General features: G+C 41.1%; 1 protein-coding gene across 3 annotated transcripts in view; it reads right to left on the bottom strand.

Moving 5' to 3' along the window:
• The window catches only part of NEK10 (NIMA related kinase 10), a 515,946-nt gene that overhangs the window by 265,495 nt on the left and 224,809 nt on the right, over nucleotides 1-25,642 (bottom strand). For all 3 annotated transcript variants that reach the window (XR_012244412.1, XR_012244413.1, XM_073630267.1), the window contains exon 23: nucleotides 4,924-4,999. Coding sequence is in view for 1 of the 3 variants with exons in the window: in XM_073630267.1 (XP_073486368.1) it covers nucleotides 4,924-4,999 (76 nt within the window). In the remaining 2 variants the exon portion in view is untranslated. The remainder of the gene's footprint in view (nucleotides 1-4,923; nucleotides 5,000-25,642) is intronic.

Consider the following 25,642-nt stretch of genomic DNA (forward strand, 5'->3'; position numbering starts at 1 on the left):
GCATGTATGAGGCATAGCACTTGACCCTTTCATAGCTCCCAACTGTCCCTGATTTCGAGGGACTGTCCCTCATTATGAACAAAGTCCCTCTGTCCTTCTTTCCTCCTCATTTGTCCCTTATTTTTGGTATGATTTATCTATCCAAATGTGTTTCCCAGCGCTAAATCTTTCATCCAATTTCTAAATTGCTGCATTTGTAAATTTCAAAAGCCAATATAAAGGAATATTAGTGGTAAAAAAACACCTGTGGGTTTAACTAATCATTTTTTGCATAATTCTCCTTTAAGTTGGGAGGTATGCCCTTTACCCAACCAAATCCTCAAATTACATCATGCCATGAATAAAGATGTAACTATTCTTTATTGGGATTGGTGTAGGTATGAGAAAAGGAGAGTTGGCAATTTCTGTATGGCCCCTTTAGATCAAATGGGGAGTCTATATTTTGGTGATCTTTAATAAGATTTGTGGTAAAATGACATGTGCCTTATCCTCTACTTTTTCTTTGTTGCTATCATGTTCATGAGTTAACACCTCTTTAGGTTAGAGGTATGTTCATGAGTGATTTGATTTTTAACTACCTTTTGAGATTTGAGGTTATCATTTCTTTCAGCATGAGTAAGGTCGTAAAGTCTGAAATGTGTATAAATACTCTATGTTAGCCTTTTTCAACCAGGGTGTCCAGGCAGCCTGGGGTGCCTTGAGGTTTCTTCAGGGGTGCTTTGGCAAAATGCCTAAATATTGCCATAAAATTGTACACAGGTGGTGGATGAAGCCTGCCTTTTAGTTACACAAAGCCACAGGTTTTCATTGTGCACCACTACGACCTTCTAACCAGTGGTGGCTGGTGTTTTTTTTTGGGGTGGGGCGGAAAACAACCACCCATCCCCCCGAGCAGCACCCACCCCCCCCCCGCTGTTTGCCGGTCAGTCCAGCACTTCGTGGCGGGTGGCAGGCAGCATGGTGCAGCGGCTTGGCTCCAAGTCCTCTCCTCCATGGCAGCGTCCAGCTCCTCCCCTCCTCCTCCTAGGCGTCCAATAGGATCGCCTGTCCTTTCAGCCAATCGGGTGACCGGTGTCAAAACCCACTTCCTGATTGGCTGGGAGGAGAATCAGTGTTACCACAGCGAATATTTTTTTTCGCTGTTGTAACACACCTAGGTGGGCTCAGAGTGCACTCTCTGCGACCCAAGCCCACCCTATATTGAAGTCTATTAGAGCCTCTGGCTCTAATCTGTTATTGTTATTGTATTTCAATCGTCGGTGTCCTGAAAGGGGCTGGACGCATGGATAGCGGAGGCGGTGATGGACAGGGGGGTGGTGCCGTGCGCCCTTAATGGACAGGCAGCCCCTGGTTCTAACAACCAATGACATCATCAGTTGATAAGGAAGCTGTTAGTTCCCTGCAAAGCATCCTTGTTTGACCCTCCCCTGCCCCTTTCCATCAGCTTTCGGGTCACATTAGCTAAGTGATGGAGAAAAACTGCGGAAGAAGAGAAACATTGGAATACTAGTCAGTACTAGTTTGCACCACTAATGTTGGGTATTCTATGTGTGTGGATGTTGTTTTTACATTTTAGAATGGTGTGGCTCAAGACTGTCCATAGTTTTAAGGGATGCCTTGAAACTATACATAATTTTGGAGGGTGCCTCGAGATTGTCCATAATTTTAAAGGGTGTATTGACTGAGAAAGTTTGAGAAACACTGCTTTATGTTAACTTCTAAAGAGAAGTGATTTTGCAAAAGGATTATTCACTGTGCTGTTTTTTAACTTTTCATTTGGCTATGCACTTCAAGTTTTACATTCTGCAATCCCAGACCGTTGCAACTGATATAATACAGGCAATGTGGTGTAACACATTTTACCAACCTGATCCTGATATTTAATTACTTTGCATACATTTGCAAATATATGGAAAAATACATGAGGAAAGCATATTACACTACTCTCAGCTGTCGTATTTAAAACACCTTGAAATATGGGTATGAGCAATACATTTCCCTAGAAATATACACATTACATATTCCTTTTCCTATTCACAACTGTAGTTAAACTGTGATAACGCCATACTTTTGACTGGGAAAAGCATTTAGTGACTATTTTATTTTTACACTTAACAAGCAGCTTATTCAACATATAGACGTTTTAAGTATAAAATCAAATATGATCTTACAGTATATACTGTATCAGCCTTAATACAAAGTATCGGTTATGTGATTCTTTTGTAAATGTCAGATAATAACGTTAGTTGGGTAAAATAAATTTTTACTACCTTTCCTTCTTTCACGCAGATGTTAATGGCACTGTTACTTTCCATACTGCTTGACTTACAGTTTGAATGACTATTTTATGACGAAAGCTATGGTCAGGTCAGTACTTGGAGAACATTGCCCTGTCAGTAAGTATGTAAATTATAGTGTTAAATCTTCCTAGAGTACTGCTTGGAACATAACGAACTTTCTATAAATTTTAAAGAGGCATCTGGCAAGCCTCTCTAAGCTGAAAATTATTTATTAAATATGTCACATGGCAATGCCAACTCTTGTAATACATTTAATAAATAATTTTCAGCCTATGAAGTGTTGCCAGATGCTTTTTCCAACATGTCAGTTCATAATTTTGAAATTTCTCTTGATCATCTACTAATTGTTATATGATGGTTGCTTTGTTGGAAATTTCTGTGGGCAAGATTAAATAAAGAGTAGGTTATACAAATACTGGATTGCAGCAATAATACAAATTTAAAATGACATGTCTTTTTTTTATACATTTTTTATAAATTTTACATTTTTTGTTTTTAAATAACAAAGAATAATAAATAATGAATAAACAAATAATAATAAATAACGAATGATAAAGGTTAAATGTAAAGCATCAGCTATGCATTTCTACTAAATTATTAAAATCCTAAAATTTCCTTTATTTAGCTTAGTAAGTAATGTGAAGGTGTGTTTATCATCCAGTCATGTACACAAGATGCAGTTCCTTCAGAGCGCATGCATCTGTGATATCACCGGCTACTGCTCTGTGGTGTATTTCATAAATGGTGCACGTTTAGGAGACTTTCATTTTACCTACAGGTAAGCTTTATTATAATCTTACCTGTAGGTAAAAAGGGAATACATGGGTTTATAAATTGTTTCTCAATTCAATTCAACCTCAGTGCAATCTGAGCGGCAAACTGCAAGTTAAACCCCAACTTTTCAGTATTCCTTAGCAGCCACCCACAATGACCCCTTAGAGCACATGTGTTAAAAACAAGGCCCGTGGGCCGAATCCGGCCTGCCAGACCATTTCATGGGGCCCTTGCACCCAGGGGGGAGGAGTGGAAATAAGATATGGACAGCCTGTGAAAAAGAGCTGCACTCTGTACATAGGGTACCCCTGAACTCTGCACATAGGGCAACCCTTAACTTTGCACTCTGTACACAGGGCACTCCTGAAATCTGCACTCTGTACATAGGGTACCCCTGAACTCTGCACATAGGGCAACCCTTAACTTTGCACTCTGTACACAGGGCACTCCTGAAATCTGCACTCTGTACATTGGGCACCCCTGAAATCTGCACTCTGTACATAGGGCACCCCTGAAATCTACACTCTGTACAGAAAGCACCCCTGAACTCTGCACATAACTCACTCCTGGTATTTACTGCCCCTTTTATGATCCTTCCACTATTAATGCAACTTGGCCACACCGACCGTTCAATGCAGAGGGGGTGTGGTTGAGTTACTGCACCTATTCTCTGAGAAAAAAAGCCCTGGATAAATGTACATAGTCTTACAGATACAACCGGCCCAAGCATAATGCAGATGCGGCCCACAATGAAATTGAGTTTGACACTGCCTTAGATCAAAAACAACCAAAGCCTTCTATCACTTTAACTGATCATGGACTACTCCACCTCCGTGCTTCTACTTTAATGGGTGGACTTATCAGATGAGGTGCTTTGTTATGTTTTGTTAGGCACAGCTTAGACGCACTTTAATAGGTGAAGCTCAAAAATAGGAGGAGCTTCCAACAGAGCATAAAACCTTTTTTGTTCAGTAAAGGACAAGATTAAAAAATACTTACACAAACAAGTGCTGAATCCAGCACCAGTGTGTAAAGTCCTAGCTCTGCTTGCTCTTTACAGTCCCCAAAGCAAATGTAAACAAAATGCATTTTTCACATTGGGACTTTCTTCTTCTGGGGAAGTCCGGATATGACAAAATGCATGTTTAATTTCTGTTTTAATGTTCCTAATTACACTGTGGTGCCATTCAGTGCACTGTGAAAAAATGTAACATGTCTGCATTTCTCCGCACTGACATCCCACCAGTGTTGTGGTGTGAACAAGAAACATAGAAAACAACTGTTTTATCTGTGCCCTAGTGGTGATCTGTTTTTTTCTTGAGCAGAAAAATGCAGGTCAGGTCACCACATATTGTGTAAATGCATCCTCTGTATGCAAAATATTGTTACCATATAATACAAAATTCACTGTGAATAACAATGTGTACCATAAGATGTTAAAAGCCATGCCTCCAGTGGTATGCAGAAAAAACAGTGCAATAAAATGACCACCAACTGTCTGCACGTTGATTTCTGAGTGCTGGCTTAGCCTCTTAGTAGGAGTGGACTGGCGCTGCACCATGGTATGGAAGTATAGAACTCTATACGACTGCCCAATCTACTCCTAGTACAGGTTGAGCCAGTGATCAGACACAGCAGAGCTGTTCATCAGTTGCTGCTGTTTTATGGCAAGGGAACTCTGGTTATCTCCAAAAACATAGGCAGGCTGTGGCAGCAAGCTCTGTGATCCTTTCCTCATTCCATCACCTATTATCATACATACTATCCTCGTTAGCAGATTTATGACTAATTCTAAATAACAGATAAAATATAATCTATGTCAAAGGACAAAATTTACTGGGAATCTTACCAGGAGTAGAGAATGGTTCCAACAATTGATGTTAGTTTGCTATTTTCTTGTTTCTGCTTAGCAAGACCAAAATCAGCTACAAAATGAAAAAATACAGTTACTACTAATATGCATCCAGTTAAAAAATTAAATAAATAAATAAATATATATATATATATATATATATATATATATATATATATATATATATATATTTATAATGGGACGATTTGTTTACATTCCTAATGTTGCAAAGTGATGTCTATCCTGTTTGCTTATTTAGCTAAAGTATCGTCTGGTAATATGTACCTTAACTATTGTACAATTTTTGGTGCATCTTAATAACCAATTTGTATATGAACAAGAGATATATGTAACTTCAAAGTCACCTGCAGTTGTCTGCAATAGCTTATTTACATACACATGTTGTGGTTAGAGGTGCACCAATTGGAAATTTTGGTGCCAAAACCGAAACTTCAGGATGCACTTGGCCGAAACTGAAAACTAGAGTTTAAAATATATATATATATTTCATATATAATTGTATTATATTCTACTTTTTAAATATTATCATGAATTTAAATGAAAATGAATTTATTGTCGACCATTATCGGCACATTTAGCGCAAGAAAAGCTCAAGAAAAATGCATCCCTTTAAATTCTATATGTGTCTTCACACTGGTCTGTTGCACTTCCATTGTGGTGTTAAAAATCTCGCTTGCTGCATTTCTGTTCAGTTTAAAAAAAAAAAAAAAACACACCTCCCTGTTGAAATGCATTAAAGAATGCAACAAGAACGCATCAATAATGCACTTTTAAAAAACACACCATAAGCACAGTAAAATTGTGGTAAAATCGCAGCAAAATTGTCAAAAATCGCCATTTTCGGCCAATATGTTTCAGCCGCCAAAATTTTGATTCATCTCTAGTTGCCGTCGTTTTTTTAACTGTTTTTCTATTACTTATTTTTAGAAAATGTTATACAGTATATAAAACAAAAAATATTTTTTACTCATTTATGTTACGGCAACAGCCATTTACAGGGAACAGTGTACCATTTGTCATGCTCTTCACGTTGTTTACGAAATACTATAATAATACACTACAATACAGTACAATAATTTCTACTAAATATATATAAATATATATAAAGCTAAGGGTAGCCACTGCACTCTGTGTGTGGGGTAAATGCCTAAATGCTTACTCCCAAAGAAACCCATACAAATCCAGTATATAGAGGCACTCATTGGTCTTGCAGGAGATAAATCATATTTTTGTCAACGATGAAGCTCAGTCCACCTTTCTCCAGACACTACAACATGGAAGTGAACAGACTAATAAACTCAAAGACCCACCCACCAACAACACCCTCTGGTGATGACAACACACAGTGCAAGGGTAAAAAGACACAAACAGGGTAGAGGTCAAGGAAATATCATGAAAGGAAAATCACAATAGTCCATCAAAAAGCAAAATATACATCCTAGCTTAAATAAAGCTATACAGAAATGGCACCTACAATGGCCACCATTGCACTGGTGTTGGCTTAAGTTGAAAACTACAGTTTTGTTTAATCTTTGGCAGTGGTGGCTAAATTTTTTTTTTTGGGGGGGGGGGCAAACAGTGCACCCCCACCCACACATAGTGCTGTGCAGTAGATGAAATGGTGGACCTGGGCAAAGCAACAACAGGAAAATGTCTATTGTAAGAGGCAGTATTAAGAAATTGTAAAAGTATTTCCTTTAATTATACAAAAAAGATATTTAAAAAAAAGCTCCACCTTTTATTGGTGTTTTGCAGTCAGGAGGATACATTTTCTCAGGCTCCTTTCCCTGTTATTACACTAATATATATATATATATATATATATATATATATATATATATAAATATATATATATAAATATATATATATATATATATATATATATATATATATATATATATATATATATATATGTATACTAGTATATAAAATTGTAGCAAGTTACAAGGTGAAAGGCTGTAGCGGGGGGCTATTCAGTGTCAGACATTTGTGAACACAACCAAGACCGCAAAGGCACAAGCCTATGCAATTGTATCATGTCAAAATCAGCCTAAACAAAGATGTATCTGACAGAAATGCAGATAGAGACATTATCAGGGGAGCACTGGGATCTCTGTGAGAGCTAATAAACACCTCCATCATTACGTGGCATGCACACATTTAAAGCTGAACTCAGTGGGACGGGATGCCAGGTCTGTTTTAATGTATATATTTGGCCCTTTTTGTGTCCAAGAATCACGGCCAGTGTAAAATATGGCAGGTGTGTTTTATAGAGCAACAGAGAAAACAGCAGAACAGCTAATGGTCATTATGATCATTTATCTGAGTAGAATCAGTGCATTTCACTGAAAAGTACAATGAAATGATTTTATAAAATGGGACTAACACAGACTAATGAATCTTGAGTATGAGCTTGTGCTTAAGCAATTTATGATTTCTTATAATATGATAAAAAAGCAAGGCCAAATTAGATGTTTTGATTCCCAGTTAAAATAATCAGGACACAAATGCCCAGGATGTCCTTGTCTGTGGCTGTTATCCTTCCTGCCCAAGGAAAAAAGGATAGCTTGGTGACAAATACAATGACTCAAGTCAATCTATAATCTACAAAAGAGGGAAAACAGAGCGTTAAAGAAAAACGCACAATATTGCAGGTAGGGAATACATTGTAATTTAAATGTAGGGTAAGCTTTGGATACCTATTTAAAGAACCAGACTCAAAGGAGCCTTAACTCATTTCTGGATGATTGCAGTGAGAAGTGGTCAAACTATTTCTTATGTCAAACTGCATTTTGTTCTGTCCATTGCAAACAGTAGAACCGTGGCCTTCACATGTTCTTACTATAAATCAATGTAGCAGTTCAAAGAAAAGTTAGGGCTGTTCAACAAATGTAATCTTAACAATTAGAAATGTCTCGAATTGTAAAAGCAGTATTATTGTTCTAACATTCATGTGGAAAAAAAATATATAAATGCACTTTATTCTATACAGTGGGGAAAATAATTATTTGATCCCCTGCAGATTTTGTAAGTTTGGCCACTTACAAAGAAATGAAGGGTCTATAATTTTTATCATAGGTGTATTTTGAATGATAGAGACAGAATATCAACCAAAAAAAGACACACAAAAGAAATGATATAAATACAGTTGCAGTTCAGTCAGTAAAATACGTATTTCATCCCCAAACAAAACATGATTTAGTACTTGGTGGAGAAATCCTTCTTGGCAAGCACAGAGGTAAGACGTTTTCTGTAGTTGGTGACGAGGTTTCCACACATCTAAGGAGGAATTTTGGTTCACTCTTCTTTACAGATCATTTCTAAAGCCTTAAGGTTTCTTGGCTGTCTCTTGGCAACTCAAAGTTTCAGCTCCCTCCATAAATTTTCTATAGGATTTAGATCTGGAGACTGACTAGGCCACTCAATGACCCTAAAGTGCTTCTTCTTGAGCCACTCCTTTGTTGCCTTGGTGGTATGTTTTGGGTCATTGTCATGCTGTAGACCCATCCACGACCCATCTTCAGTGTTCTGGCTGAGGGAAGAAGGTTCTCATCCATGATTTTACAATATATGGCCCTGTCCATTGGCCCCTCGATGCGGCAAAGTCGGCCTTTACCTTTAGCACAGAAACAGCTTCAAAGCATGATGTTTCTACCTCTGTGCTTGACTGTAGGGAAGGTGTTCTCAGGGTCATAGTCAGCATTTTTTTCTCCTCCAAATATGGTGAGTCGCGTTAATGCCAAAGAGCTCAATTTTGGTCTCATCTGACCAAAGCCCTTTCTCACAATCTTTCTCTGAATCATTTAGATGTTCATTGGCATGACTGTACATGTGCCTTCTTGAGCAGGGGGATTCGCCATGTTTGGAGGAAGAAAAATGCTGACTATGACCCTAAGAACATCATCCCTACAGTTAAGCACAGAGGTGAAAACATTACGCTCTGGGGCTGTTTCTCTGCTAAAGGTAAAGACCGACTTTGCCACATTGAGGGGCCAATGGATGGGGCCATGTATTGTAAAATCTTGAATGAGAACCTTCTTCCCTCAGCCAGAACCCTGAAGATGGGTCATGGATGGGTCTTTTAGCATTAAAATGACCCAAAAGATACCACCAAGGCAACAAAGGAGTGGCTTCAAGAAGAAGTGGCCTAGCCAGTCTCCAGACCTTAATCTGATATAAAATTTATGGAGGGAGCTGAAACTTCGAGTTGCCAAGTGACAACCAAGAAACCTTAAGGATTTAGAAAAGATCTGTAAAGAAGAGTGGATCAAAATCCCTCCTGACATGTGTGCAAACCTGGTCACTAACTACAAGAAACGTATTACCTCTGTGCTTGCCATCAAGGTTTTCTCCACCAAGTACTGTTTTGCTTGATCAAATACTTATTTTACTCACTGAACTGCCACTCAATTTATAACATTTGTATTGTGTTTTTACTGTTTTTTTGGTTGATATTCTGTCTCTATCATTTAAAATACACTTATGATAAAAATTATAGACCCTTCATTTCTTTGTAAGTGGGCAAACTTACAAAATTTGCAGGGGATCAAATAATTATTTTCCCCACTGTATATAAGTGACAAAAACACATGGGGGGTTTATTTACTAAAGGCAAATCCACTTTGCACTACAAGTGCACTGCAAGTTCATTTGGAAGTGCACTTGAAAGTGCAGTCGCTGTAGATCTGAGGGGGACATGCAAGGAAAATAAAAAAAATACACCATTTTTGCTTGTACATGACTGGATGATAAAATCAGGAGAGCTTCCCCTCATTTCAGATCTTCCCCTCAGATTTACAGTGACTGCACCTCCAAGTGCATTTGTAGTGCAAAGTGGAGTTGCCTTTAGTAAATCAACCTCATGGTATTGACCAAAAGCCCAGCTCCTTAGCATTAGTGGATACCTAATTTAAAGTATAGGCATTGAATGGTGCAATGTGATGGCCAGTTCATCATATCTGCATTTCAATAAAAATGCTTTGACTGTATTTTTAGCACAGCGTTAGCTCATTCTTTAGGATCTGTAATTAAAGAGGATTTCCTATGCTCATATTGTCTTGGTGGCATTTGAGTAGCAAAATGTGGTATACAGTAAGCTATCAGTTGCTGTAAGCAAAATAATCTATTTATAAAGTAAAGATTGAATTACATTTAGTTCTGGTTAACAGCGGTGCAGCTTTTAAATCACACTAATTCAGCACGATTTCAAAGCTGCATATCAGTGTGATTTGCACTGTTGATTTAATTGCAGCTTGCAACTTCATTAACAGAAGTCTATGCAAGTCGCAATGAAATCAGTCAAAATTAGTGCAGGAACCTTTTTCATAATCGATGCGACATGAGTCACTGCGATATGAGTGGTTCCATTACCGGCAATGGGGTGCGACTTGTCATGTGATTTGGAACTGTCAAATCGTATGACAAGTTTGAATGGGGGCTCAATGCTTTTTTATACTGTTCAAACTAGTCTTCTGATTCTACCAATGATTAAAAGAAAGCTCTAAAACCCTAGCCAAAGATTTTGATGGAGTAGACTTAGTATAACAGATATAAAATTGCCTCTGTTGGCCGGGGCGCCGCCCCCTCTATCCATGCCACCCCCTATATGAATAATAGATAGATTCATGCATAGCATGAATCTATCCACGGCTGCCGTGGTCATCCCCTATTCATGCGTCCAGCCCCTTTCAGGACGCTGGGCGCTGAATTACAGCGGTGGGATGTTTTTTTTAAGCACATGATTAGAGCCATAGGCTCTAATAGGCTTCAAAGTAGGGTGGGCTCAGAGCGCAGAGCATTTCATTATGAGCCCACCCAGGTGTTACAACAGCGAATGGATAGTCGCTGTTGTAACACTGAGCCTCAATCCGGCCAATCAGAAGCAGGTCTGAGACCCGTTTTCCGAATGGCTGAAAAGAGAAGACTCCCAATTGGCCGCCAAGGAGGAGGGAGTAAGCGGAAGCCGCCGATGCCCGTGGAGAGAAGAGGAAGGGAAAGCTGTCGCCACCGCCGCCGCCGAGCAAGGGAAGCCGCTGGCGAAGCACTGCATAGATGGGGTAAGTGCACCAGACCCGCCCGCCCTTCCTTCTCTAATGTATGCTACATCGATCCCACTCCGAGCCAGTCCAAATTATAATCTACTGTATATTATATCCACTCTACCTCATTCCTTTCATAATATGTTGAAACAGGGTAACTGGGCAACAGTCATAAGGTACAAATTTCAAGCTATAACTATAAGCAATGGAGGCAAACCTCCAGCACCATACTTCATGCATTGCAAACTAGCACATTATGAAATGCTTACCTTAAAACAAAGCCCTCCAGTGGTGCACTGTCACCACTGACAGGGCTTCCATCTTCCCCCAGTCTTCCTTCCGGGTTCGCTGGCTTCAGTCATTTGAATGGCTGAGCCACCATGACATCACTCCCGCGCATGAACATGGGAGTCACATCTTACAGCACAGTGCTCTAAAGGGACGGCACGGGTATGCTGCCCATTCAGAGTGTGTGCACCAGTGACATCACCACTGCATTCAGTGTGAATATCTCTTAAACACCCCAAGTTTAGGAGATATTCACTGTACCTATAGGTAAGCCTTATTACCTGTATGTACTGTACAAGTTCGAAAGTGGAGTTTACTACGCTTTAAAGTTCCCTTGATTTCAAGAAGTGAAAAATGTCTATGTTAGCAAGAACAGTAAGGAATGTTAAGTGTGCCTAACATGTACTGTGAAAATATGTTTTTTTTTTGTAATCCTCCAAAAAAATAGAAGTGCACTTCCTGGTATGTGAGGGTGCCTGGGCACTCCTTTGCCTAAAGCCTCATAGCTGTAGATCTGCAGTGTGTGTTCTAAGGCACTGCTGCTTGTGTTTGCTAGTTCAAGGAGATTTGGAGTGAGATGTGGTGGTGTCACTATTGTGCTGCTCACTTTTCCCCTATGGGAGGTTCTAACATGAGGAAACACAGTCCTGCCTCTACCAGTGTTACTCCCTCCACACAGATATAGCACAGAACAAAGCATGGTATGTCAGTAATGCAAAAGGATCAGCTGCAGGCAGACCACAGGCAATACTGATTTCTATTCCTTTGTGCAAGGGTTTTGCACAGAGCAGCCCTGATCCTCTTGTTCTGGGGTGCCCCAGCGGCGCTCCTGGCTCCTCCTCTTCATCAGGTGCCCCCAGAGAGAGCCACTTTCCATGGGGGCACACATGCGTGTGCGCTCACAAGTCCCCCTGCTGCATCCATTGACCCAGACAGCAGGACTCGCTCCCCTACCGTGTCACTGGATTTGATTGACAACAGCGGGAGCCAATGGCTCCTACTGCTATCAATCTATCCAATGAGGACGGAGACAGCAGCTGGAGTCACTGGGCTCGTGCACATCACTGGATCGGGCTCAGGTAAGTAAAAGGGGGGCTCTGGGGGCAGCTGCAGCAGAAAAGGTTTTTCACCTTAATGCATAGAATGCATTAAGGTAAAAAAACGAAAGACTTTACAACCCCTTAGTAACTATGTGTGCAGTTAGGTTATGAAAGCAGAGTCTAATGCCTTCTCATTGATAGCTGGTGGGAGTTTGGTGATGAGTAATAAGCCAAGTAAGACTGTATGATTACATGGAAGTTTCCTTCCATTATTGTAAACCCCCCTACGCTCATGCATTTCTATGTTTATATGTTTTTTTTATATGGTAAGTGTATAATAATTTTCAGTGTATTAAATATCAAATTTGTTTGTTATTCATCTCAGTTCAAAGGTTTCTTTTGCATTTGCTAGGTAAGTGCATGCCTTATTACCAGTGGAACATTTTACTGAAAACGACATGATTGAAATACAAGCTTTAAGCCTTTCCATGTTGAATAAAACAAGATCTCTCCAATGGTTAATAAGTTCTTTTTTCCTCCCACTACATAGGAAATGAATACGAACCATGGCAAAGACATAGTTCAATTTCATTTCAAAATTCTTTTTTATTCATAAAATGTATGGAGTGTAGGGGAGTTATAAAAGCTGTAATCAGTGATATAAGTACAAAGGCTATAGAAGTTACAGCAGAAACTACAATCCTAGGCAAATCTCAGGTCATCATGCTAATAGGCATTAATGACCAGCCCTCTGATTAACATAAACAATTTGACTTTAAAACCGCCATGACATTAAATAAAACTGCCATGTTATTTTTTTAGGGTGAACCATCCTAAGTAAACGCATCTATTTGACCAATAGCATCAATACTATTTTACCACTGTAGCAATTAAAGTGTTACTAAACCCACAGCAGTAAAAACAAACAGTCTGTATAGGCAGTAAAGCATGCTTGTTATACTCACTGTTGAACCTAATGCCGCGTACACACGGTCGGACTTTTCGTCTACAAAAGTCCAACGGACGCCGACGGACTAAAGCTGGCTGGTAATCCGATCGTGTGTGGGCTTCTCCGGACTTTCAGCAGACTTTTTCAGCCTCAAATCCGACGGACTTTAGATTTGAAACATGCTTCAAATCTTTACGTCGTAACTACGACGGACCCCGAAATCCGCTCGTCTGTGTGCTAGTCCGACGGACAAAAACCCATGCTAGGGCAGCTATTGGCTACTGGCTATGAACTTCCTTATTTTAGTCCGGTGTACGTCATCACGTACGAATCCGTCGGACTTTTGTGTGGTCGTGTGTAGGCAAGTCCGTTCGTTAGAAAGTCTGCTGCAAGTCCGCCGAAAGTCCGCCGGAAGTCTGTCGGACAGGCTGTCGGACTTTTGTAGACGAAAAGTCCGACCGTGTGTACGCGGCATAAGGGATTAATCCTCTGCATTGTGTAAAAAATGCTGTTTGATCCTGTCTTCTCTGATCCTCCCCTTCTTTTACTATCCCCAATCCATCTGCTGATAGAACAGAGCCCTTGGAGGCATTCTGCGCATGCTCAGTTTGATGTGTATTTCTAGAGAGTTTTTTTGGGGGAGGAGAGGAGGGTGCATGTGATCAGCAGAGGGCCAATCAGCACTGTCCAGACAGAAAGTCAGAGTTCATGCAGCCGCATAGAACAGTCAGAGGAGAATGAAAACTCCTCCTACAAGCTTTAACCAGGGCTCAGCCGGACACTGATAGAAGTTACAAGACTGCTATATACTGCTAATGATTAAAAGTATTTAGCAGTGTATATTTATTAAAATAATTGCATTTCCATGTTCTATGTACTATGGGAGACTAGATATAGCGAGTGCAGGGTCCTGGGTTCAATAACACTTTAACTAATAATGAATGAAATCTGAATGAACAGCTTTTAGGTTGTGCATGCTTTCCTTGTTGGAAAAATATCTGTTAGAATAAATCTACTGTCTACAAAAAAGAAGAAACATTGCCTACCTGATCATTAAACATTACACTTTTTTACAGACAAGTATATAGATGCACATACTTGTCTCCTATGAGTGTACATGTACTTTATCATGGGAAATCATGAACTAATAGCCAAGAAAAATGTTACTGACTTTGCACAAAAGATACACCTTTCATGCCTGCTGGGGACTGGAAGTCATGCCTATAACTAATGCAATGTACCTTTAGAATAGTACACAATATGTTCTAGAAGTAAAAAATGATGTCTAATTGGTTGATATGATTTAGTGTGCTTATAGTCACTGCATTTTGCACTACCTTATTAATAATCCTGAAAATATACAGTATGTGTTTCCCCTCTCATCTTTGGCTACTGCTGGGAACTTGTATGAAAAATGTAAAGCTCATGAGAGAAATATTATGATGACTAGGGATGCACCGATACCATTTATTTTAGCACTCGCCAATACCAATTACCGATACATACCGCATCTGTTTTGTGTACACTTCAGCTGTCAGCAATGGTACAAAGCATTGAAAAGTTATTTATTATTATTATTATTATTATACAGGATTTATATAGCACCAACAGTTTGCGCAGCGCTTATTTAAAAATTAAATACATTTTTGTTTGTGCTTTTTTCAATGTATAACATGTAAATATATGTTAAAGGTGTAAAAAATATTAACGAACAAAGCAAACAAAAAAAAAAAGTTTAAATTATTAATAGTTTATAATAAAGAAGTGAACACAAAAAAAATCAGCAGGAAAATAATAATTAAATGGTGAAGGAGAATAAGGAGTTAATAAATAATGGGTTAAAACAGAGGAACATTTAATTTAAAAAAAAAAAACAACATTTTTTTTACTAGACAGGTTGCTTTAAAGTGGATGTAAACCCACTCTCATTCTTTCTAAACTACTGCCATAGTAGTTATCTATAAGGATATACATGCCTCCTGCATGTATCCTTACCTGTCAAATGTCTCCCCTCTGTCTGTTATGAGACCCAAAAAACTGCAGATTCTGTGGGTGGGTCTGTTGTCTGGAAATCGGTGGGTGGAGTCGTGATGTCAGTAGACTCCCCGCCCACCTCTACACTCCCCTTGTCAACATGCATTTTCTCCTGTGTATTTCTTACACTGAAATTTTGCTATGATCTCTAACATCCAGTCAAATCACAGAAAAGTCACATGACTTCAGCATGCCCAATCATGCTGAGGTGTGAAGCAGCCAATCCTGGGAGAGCTGGAGAAGAAAGGAGGAGGGGATCTTAAGTACACAGAATGTCTCCCTCAGGCTCGTGCATGAGATATGTAAATCACCTGTCACCTCTCACTCACAGCAAGGGGGAAGAACTGACTCCTATTTCTCTGTGTGTCAGTTTTTATCTCACTGAAAAAAGATAAAAGAACTGCTCAGAGCTGGATTAACTCTTCGTGGCAAGACTGGGCACAAATGACATGAAACCCTATACTGTACAAGGTGCAAGCCTTAATTAAAAAAAAAAAAAAAATGGGTTTACATCCACTTTAAACTGACCTGATCTGCAGAGGAAACTCATCCCTTTAATCTGTAGATGATGAAACAGATACAGATTTCAGCGGCTGAGCAACGCTGTTGATAAGCATTGCCCGGCTGCGTTTTTTTTTGACAGCTCCAATTGCCAGGACTTCATTTACACTTCAGCTGTCAATAGGGAAACCCCACTGACAGCTGAATGAGTCAGCGGTTGTTAAGAACGTGGCGGCCCCGCTCCTTAACAACTGATAATTGCCAGCTTTTTTTTTTAGATTTCAGCTGTCAGTGGGGGAATCCCGCTGACAGCTGAAAAAACCCATCCTAAAAGTATCGGTTTCAGGTATCAAAGCATTTGCACAAGTACTGATACTTGTGCAAATGCTTAGTATCGGCACCGATACCAGTGTCGGTTTCGGTGCAACCCTAGTGATGACTATAGAAAGAAACCTAAGGCTCACTGCAATACACATAACGCATACTACTATTTTATTTTCTGTAAAATCGAACAGAAGAGTTTCAATGAAAGTGTTTGTTACCCCAGTATTTCATATTCCTGATATGTGCCTGCTGTACCATGTACTTGTATGAAAAAAATATCCTGCTCTCTTTGTACTGCTTCAATTGTGTCCCTGTCAGTCCTTCTGCTTTTCTATGAATAACTGATCACACTAAGCAGGAGAACAGACTGTGGTCAGTTCTCTAGCTGTGCAGGGAACTCAGCCTTCTCTCCTTCAATGATCAGACTTCTCCTTCCCCCCAGCTCTTATGTAGCTGAGAACAGAGGGAACAGAGGGAATGTGATCACTTTTTTAAAAAAAAACTGGACAAAAAGTATTTATATATTTTTTTATATCTATACACAAACATTTTGCCTTCCATTTCTTTTTTAGACTGAATGGGTTGTTTTACAAGGTGATCATTTACAATCACTTTAAGTCAATAAACCTGTCATTAGAGGAACACAAAGGCTGCAAAGACTGACCTTGTTATGAAAATGTTGGTTGCCTAGATGTCAAGCTGATTCTCAACGTTGATGAGTTAGAAAGTATTAAAGCTATAGGAACAGCCTAGCAGCCAATCAACTAGTATTTTGAGAAGATAATCAACAATGGTAAACACAAGATTCCTCTCACTTAAAGTGTAAAGCCAAAAATGCAATCTGTCCCCACTGACCAGGAAGGATACACTGGGTTTATCTTCATTAAAGCAGAACTTCAGTCATTTTCCCATCTTTCCATCTATTAAATCTTCTGCCCTTGTTGTTTTAACTTTGGATAGTAAAACATTTTTTTTCTGCCAGTAAATACATTATACAGCCCATTTCCTGTTTCTTGTCTGTTAAAAAGCCTTGCCTTATGACATCATGCACAGCTCTCTCACTCTCCTGAGAGTTTGCCAGGAAAGTAGGGGGTGAGTCATTAGAGGGTCAATGAGTGCTACAGAGCTGGAGGTGTGCCTCTGTGTGTCCGTGTAAATCCAGGAAGTGAACAGGCAGCAGCTTCAGCTGCCCACAGCTAAAATGGAGGGAGATTTCTGCAGCATATTTGGTAAGTACAGAATCACAGTATATATGAAATAATATGCAAAGTGGTTGGAGGGAAGCTTCAGGATGGCAAAGATGTTTTTATTACAAATTATGTGAGCATACTGCAGTTCCTCTTTAAAAGAGAAGTTTAGGAATTGAACAAAAATAAACTGTCATACTCACCTAGGTGGATGTAGCATGCTGCATCTGTCCCCCGCCGCCTTAAAGACCCAGAACTTAGTGATCAAAGACCGCTGTTTGCTCAGTTCTTGGTCTTTACTGAGTAGAGAGATGGTGATTGTAAGTCACCAGCTCTCTGCTCTGCCCCTCCAGCGCTCACTGGAGTGGTGGGCTGTGGAGAGGGCGGGCGCAGCTGGCTCAGACTCCCAGCAGCATGCCGGTCAGGCATCTGGGTGGATCATGACATTAAAAGTCAGGATTGATCCAGAGCCTGGTCACAGGAGTGCAGAATGAAGTGTACTCCTGTGACCCATAGGAGAAGTAGAACCAAAGGAGCTTTGGCCCTACTTCTCCTTTAACCACTTCAGCCCCGGAAGGATTTATCCCCTTCCTGACCAGAGCACTTTTTACAATTTGGCACTGTGTCGCTTTAACTGCTAATTGCGCGGTCATGCAATGCTGTAACCAAACGAAATTTGCGTCCTTTTCTTCCCACAAATAGAGCTTTCTTTTGATGGTATTTGATCACCTCTGCCGTTTTTATTTTTTGCGCTATACACGGAAAAAGACCGAAAATTTTGAAAAAAAATGATATTTTCTACTTTTTGTTCTAAAAAAAATCCAATAAACTCAATTTTAGTCATACATTTAGGCCAAAATGTATTTGGCCACATGTCTTTGGTAAAAAAAATGTCAATAAGTGTATATTTATTGGTTTGTGCAAAAGTTATAGTGCCTACAAACTAGGGTACATTTTCTGGAATTTACACAGTCTTTAATTTATGACTGCCTATGTCATTTCTTGAGGTGCTAAAATGACAGGGCAGTACAAAACCCCCACAAATGACCCCATTTTGGAAAGTAGACACCCCAAGGAAATTGCTGAGAGGCATGTTGAGCCCATTGAATATTCATTTTTTTTGTCCCAAGTGATTGAATAATGAAAAAAAAAAAAAAAAAAAATTACAAAAAGTTGTCACTAAATGATATATTGCTCACACAGGCCATGGGCATATGTGGAATTGCACCCCAAAATACATTTAGCTGCTTCTCCTGAGTATGGGGATACCACATGTGTGGGACTTTTTGGGAGCCTAGCCGCATACGGGGCCCAGAAAACCAATCACTGCCTTCAGGATTTCTAAGGGCGTACATTTTTGATTTTACTCCTCACTACCTATCACAGTTTTGAAGGCCATAAAATGCCCAGATGGCACAACCCCCCCCAAATGACCCCATTTTGGAAAGTAGACACCCCAAGCTATTTGCTGAGAGGCATGTTGAGTCCATGGAATATTTTATATTTTGACACAAGTTGCGGGAAAGTGACAATTTATTTATTTATTTATTTTTTTTTTTGCACAAAGTTGTCACTAAATGATATATTGCTCACACAGGTCATGGGCATATGTGGAATTGCACCCCAAAATACATTCTGCTGCTTCTCTTGAGTACGGGGATACCACATGTGTGGGACTTTTTAGGAGCCTAGCCGCGTACGGGACCCCGAAAACCAATCACCGCCTTCAGGATTTCTAAGGGTGTACATTTTTGATTTCACTCTTCACTGCCTATCACAGTTTCGGAGGCCATGGAATGCCCAGGTGGCACAAACCCCCCCCAAATGACCCCATTTTGGAAAGTAGACACCCCAAGCTATTTGCTGAGAGGCATGGTGAGTATTTTGCAGCTCTCATTTGTTTTTGAAAATGAAGAAAGACAAAAAAAAAATTTTTTTTTTCTTTTTTTAATTTTCAAAACTTTGTGACAAAAAGTGAGGTCTGCAAAATACTCACTATACCTCTCAGCAAATAGCTTGGGGTGTCTACTTTCCAAAATGGGGTCATTTGGGGGGGGTTTGTGCCACCTGGGCATTCCATGGCCTCCGAGACTGTGATAGGCAGTGAAGAGTGAAATCAAAAATTTACGCCCTTAGAAAGCCTGAAGGCGGTGCTTGGTTTTCGGGGTCCCATACGTGGCTAGGCTCCCAAAAAGTCTCACACATGTGGTATCCCCGTACTCAGGAGAAGCAACAGAATGTATTTTGGGGTGTAATTTCACATATTCCCATGGCATGTTTGAGCAATATATCATTTAGTGACAACTTTGTGCAAAAAAAAAAAAAAAATAATAATAATTTGTCTCTTTCCCGCAACTTGTGTCACAATATAAAATATTCCATGGACTCGACATGCCTCTCAGCAAATAGCTTGGGGTGTCTACTTTCCAAAATGGGGTCATTTGGAGGGGTTTGAACTGTCCTGGCATTTTATGCACAACATTTAGAAGCTTATGTCACACATCACCCACTCTTCTAACCACTTGAAGACAAAGCCCTTTCTGACACTTTTTGATTACATGAAAAAATTATTTTTTTTTGCAAGAAAATTACTTTGAACCCCCACACATTATATATTTTTTTAAAGCAAATGCCCTACAGATTAAAATGGTGGGTGTTTAATTTTTTTTTTTCACACAGTATTTGCGCAGCGATTTTTCAAACGCATTTTTTGGGGAAAAAACACACTTTTTTTACATTTTAATGTACTAAAACACACTATATTGCCCAAATGTTTGATGAAATAAAAAAGATGATCTTAGGCCGAGTACATGGATACCAAACATGACATGCTTTACAATTGCGCACAAACGTGCAGTGACAACAAAATAAATACATTTTTAAAAGCCTTTAAAAGCCTTTACAGGTTACCACTTTAGATTTACAGAGGAGGTCTACTGCTAAAATTACTGCCCTCGATCTGACCGTCGCGGTGATACCTCACATGCATGGTGCAATTGCTGTTTACATTTGACGCCAGACCGACGCTTGCGTTCGCCTTAGCGCGAGAGCAGGGGGGACAGGGGTGCTTTTTTTTTTTTTTTTTTTTTTTCTTTATTATTTTTTTGCTTTTTTATCTTATTTTAAAACTGTTCCTTTCATTTTTTTTTTTTTTTAATCATTTTTATTGTTATCTCAGGGAATGTAAATATCCCCTATGATAGCAATAGGTAGTGACAGGTACTCTTTTTTGAAAAAATTGGGGTCTATTAGACCCTAGATTTCTCCTCTGCCCTCAAAGCATCTGACCACACCAAGATCGGTATGATAAAATGCTTTCCCAATTTCCCAATGGCGCTATTTACATCCGGCGAAATCTAAGTCATAAAATGCTCGTAGCTTCCGGTTTCTTAGGCCATAGAGATGTTTGGAGCCACTCTGGTCTCTGATCAGCTCTATGGTCAGCTGGCTGAATCACCGGCTGCATTCTCAGGTTCCCTGTTGAGACAGGAGAGCCAGAGAAAAACACGGAAGACGGTGGGGGGGGGGCATTCTCTCCCACTGCTTGTAAAAGCAGTCTAGAGGCTAATTAGCCGCTAGGATTGCTTTTACATGAAAGCCGACCGCTGGCTGAAAAGAATGATACCAAGATGATACCTAAACCTGCAAGCATCATTCTGGTATAACCACTCAAAGTCGTGAATGCTGTACCTGAAGACAAAAATATGGTTAACAATAAAGCACAGTAAACGGTAAAGTATAAAAAATTGCAGACCTGAAAAGCAAACATGATAAAACATAATAACAATAAAACATTGCAGAATAGAATACAGTAAAAAAGAGCAGAACAATAGAGAGAATAGAGAGAGAGAGAATAGAGAGAGAACAATAAAACGACAACTATTATTTTTTATTTTATATTTTTGTTTGTGTTTTTTTTTTTTTTTTTTTTTACACTTTTTTTGTAACTGTAACTTTTATAACTGTAACCGGTTCCAGGTTCGGGTCTCTCAAAATGCGATGGCATCTTGGGAGACCCTGTGAAAGTGTGCCTAGTCTGTGCAATGCTGTACCCTACGCTAATACTCAACTAGTGAATGGTAGCGTTCAAAACATTCACCAATGCAAAGACCAGGATTGTCAGGACAGGAGGGACAATAATAGCGGGTGTCACGCCTATATCCGCGCTTGCTGCAGACACAACATCTTAACATCTTTTTTGGGGGGGGTTCGTTGGGTAGGGGTACTCGGGAGGACATAAAAATGCCTCTCATGCAGCCGACTGCATTTGGTTGGGGATGTGAATGGGGGAAGTACGGGCGCTGCAGAAGTGGTGGGTTCCCAATTAGGATTGGCGAATGCAGCAGGAAGGGCACTATGGGCATGACGGGCCTGTGTTTGTCTTCTTGGTGGCAGCGGGACACTATTTGTGCTTGCCACCTCACCAGCTTGAACTGCACTTATGGGACTCGCCACGTCACCAAGTGTTACTGCAGTGCTGGTTTGACTACGACCGGGGTGTACTAGGCCGCTGGCGCTTGCCAGTTCACCAAAACGCTACCAAAAAAACTGTTAACGATCGCAGGGATCAGGCCTGACTCTGCGAACGCTGCAGTTATGCATTTAGTGTTTTGTAAGTGACAGTGATCGATCGATACTGCACTTGGGTGGGCTGGGCTGGGCCGGGCGGAGGGGCAAAACGCAGGTGCTAGCAGGTATCTGGGCTGATCCCGCTAACACTGCGTTTTTGGGAACCCTAAACTGCTGGGGACGCCAGTATAGATCTGATCGGATCAGATATTGATCAGTTCAGATACTATACCACTAAGGGAGGTGTACGGTGCGTGCGTGGGTGTTAGCGCTACTGGCACTAACCTGACGCTGCCTGGGGCTGGTGCTTGCCAGTTCACCAAAACGCTACAAAAAAAACTGTTAGCGATCGCAGGGATCAGGCCTGACTCTGCGAACGCTGCAGTTATGCGTTTAGTGTTTTGTAAGTGACAGTGATCGATCGATACTGCACTTGGGTGGGCTGGGCCGAGCTGGGCGGAGGGGCAAAATGCAGGTGCTAGCAGGTATCTGGGCTGATCCCGCTAACACTGTGTTTTTGGGAACCCTAAACTGCTGGGGACGCTAGTATAGATCTGATCGGATCAGATATTGATCTGTACAGATACTATACCACTAAGGGAGGCGTATGCTGCGTGCGTGGGTGTTAGCAGTACTGGCGCTAATCTGACGCTGCCTGGGGCGACGCATATCACCGTCGGGTGATCAGGGGGCTAAATCTTTATTCGGTAATAAACGGCGGGTGCCCTGACACTATAAAAAATAAACAAACTAACCAGCGTCACCCGTAACGGTTATACAGTGATCAGTGGTGAAAGGGTTAACTAGGGGGCAATCAAGGGGTTAAAACATTTATTAGGTAGTATATGGGGGTCCCTGTCGCTATAAAACGCTGACGGCAAACCTAAATATTTACGTCCCTAACTAGCGTCACCAGCGACACTAATACAGCGATCAGAAAAATGATCGCTTAGCGACACTGGTGACAGGGGGTGATCAAGGGGTTAAAACTTTATTAGGGGGGGTTAGGGGGGTACCCTAGACCTACAGGGGGCCTAACACTCACTGCCCTGACACTGTAACTGTCACAAACTGACACCAATACAGTAATCAGAAAAAAAAAAAAAAAAAAACCTGCTTGGTGTCAGTTTGTGACGGGGGGGGGTGATTGGGGGGGGATCGGGGGGCGATCGGAGGGGGGATCGGGGTGTTTAGTGTGCCTGGCATGTTCTACTGTGTGTAGTGTGTTGGTGCACTTACATTGCAGTCTTCTCTCCTCGGCCCAGAACGGAAAATACCGAGCCGAGGAGAGATGACATCATTTCCTCTGCCTCTGTGTACAATACAGAGGCAGGGAAATGATCCCATTGGCTGAGAGCGATCGCGAGGGGGGGGCCACGAATGGATGGCCTCCCCCTCACCTCCGATCGCCGGGGGAGATTTGCCGACCGCCGCAGGCACCGGGGGGGGGTCCGATCGGACCCCCCACCCGCGGGCAGGCAAGGACGTACATATACGTCCTTTTGCCTGCCCGTGCCGTATATAGTCGTGCGGCGGTCGGCAACTGGTTAAAGTGGTTGTAAACCTCAGGCATGAAATATGAACGAAGCATATCCTTCTATAGTGTGTACTTGTCTCAATTAAGAGCACTAAGTCTCACTTCTATAGGCTGCTTCGTTTCTCTGCTATCAGTATGAATCACTTCTGACAAGTTTTCCTGACACCACAAGAAAAATGGTGACGGGCAGGATCTTCAGCCTTTTGACAGTCTCAGCTCTGTTCCTGTATGCTGTTTGAAGGAGGGGTGTATTCCTTCCCTCCAATCAGCTGTCAGAGCTCTCCTCACTGAGCTCTACAGAGTGTAAGACAAGGTTTTTATGGTAAACATGAGCTCCCCAGCCCCCTCTGCAAATCAGAGGAGAACTTTGGTTTTGAAATTTTCATAAAAAAAGCAAATAAAATGTAAGCAGAAATTTGTATGTGTTTTTCAAGTCATGCTATGTGAATAGGACTGAATGTAACACATATAAAGTAGGCATTATCCAAATTTGGCTGCAAAAGTGGAAATATACTTTAAGATTGTTTCAGACCAATTTATATTATTAGTAACAGAATGTAACCCAGAACTTTCTAACACCAATGAAAGACAATTCAATGTAACAGCTCTGATCTATGGAGCAGGGCATATCATATTAGGGCAGTAGAAAAGGAATAAACAGACTAATAGGAGGGAAGGCAGAAAGTAGGGAAAAGAGACCAAATTGGGGACAAGAAAATGACACCCACAGCATTTCAAGTGAAGTGCCTAGGGGCACCTTGGGTCTATTGAGAACCTAAGTAGCTCCCCTGGTTAGCCAATTTACTAACTGAAAGCAGATTTCCACCTGGGTAAAAAAAAAATTTAAGTCAGCAGCTACAAATACTGCAGCTGCCGACTTTTAAAATAAGGACACTTACCTGTCCTGGGAGCCCACAATTTCGGCCCCCGAAGCCGACCTGTCCCTCGGCTCCGGGTGCAGGTGCCGGCATCCTTACTTAGGGAAACAGAAAGTGAAGCCTTATGGCTTCACAGCCTGTCTCCTACTGCGCATGCGTGAGTCTCACTGCGTCTTCTGAATGGTCCCTGCTGTCTTCTGGGACCTGTGTGTCTCCCTGAAGGCAGCGGGGGAAGGAGGAGGGGCCAAACATTACGCAGTTCTCTGCACATTGTGCAGCGATCTTTCCTCGGAGGTGGGAGCAGATACCTGGATTTGACAGGTATCTGCTCCCCCTCCCCCCTGAAAGGTGCCAAATGTGGCACCAGAGGGGGGGAGGAATCCAATCTGCGGAAGTTCCATTTATGGGTGAAACTCTACTTTAATGAGTCAGGATGACCAGCCAATATTGCAAAAAGCATTATAATAACACTTTACAAAATAATACATGAAAACATGTCAGATAAACTAGCGTTTATCGAGGAATAACGTCCTTCCAAGTCTCCTTGGCTAACCCCTTCCCACTGCCTGTACACATATAAGCGGCCTCATTGAAGTGGGTCCTCTTCCGTGAGGCCGCATATATGCGTACATGTGTTTTTCACAGCACACTTCCAGCACAGAGACTGGGATCTCACCAAGAGCTCTGGGTCTGGTACTACCGATCAGGAACTCGGAGGCCTGGTTCCCGATCACCCTATTGCTGTGTTAGCCTCTGCTTGGCTATCACAGTGATCAGTCACTGTTCAACCCGCCCTGTGTTTTTTTCTCCCCTGAATGTAGAGAAAGATACATTGTATCCTTTTCTCCTTTCTAGAGGAGAAAAATGTAAACAAAAACAAATGTGTGTAAAGATAAATAAAAAAATAAAGAATACGACCCCTTTCACACTAAGCTGTCCGTTTTGCTCAGCAGGGATTGATCCGTTGCTCTCCACTGAGCAGGCGGATGACAGGTCCATCTCCGCTCACTGTGCAGAGACAAACCTGTCAGAGCCCCACTGTCCTCTATGGAAGATCGTATGAAAACGGACAGGCTGATTCGTTTTCATCCGATCTCCCATAGAGGACAGTGGGGCTCTGACATCCGCCAGATGGATGGTAAATAGGGTTTCCATCCATCTGGATTTGGTGGATCGGATAGCTCACAGCTGACATCCATCCCTCCATAGAGGTGCATGGAGTGTCTGATCAGGTCCACCTGATAAACAGACAGGTGGACCTGATCGGACAGCATGTGTGAAAGGGCCCTAAAGGTTAAAGTCAGAGTCAAACTTCGGGGTCATGGTCAGTGTATTTTAGGTAGGATTAAA

This window comes from Aquarana catesbeiana, linkage group LG05 (genome assembly GCF_042186555.1).
Source record: "Aquarana catesbeiana isolate 2022-GZ linkage group LG05, ASM4218655v1, whole genome shotgun sequence".
Classification (NCBI taxonomy): domain Eukaryota; kingdom Metazoa; phylum Chordata; class Amphibia; order Anura; family Ranidae; genus Aquarana; species Aquarana catesbeiana.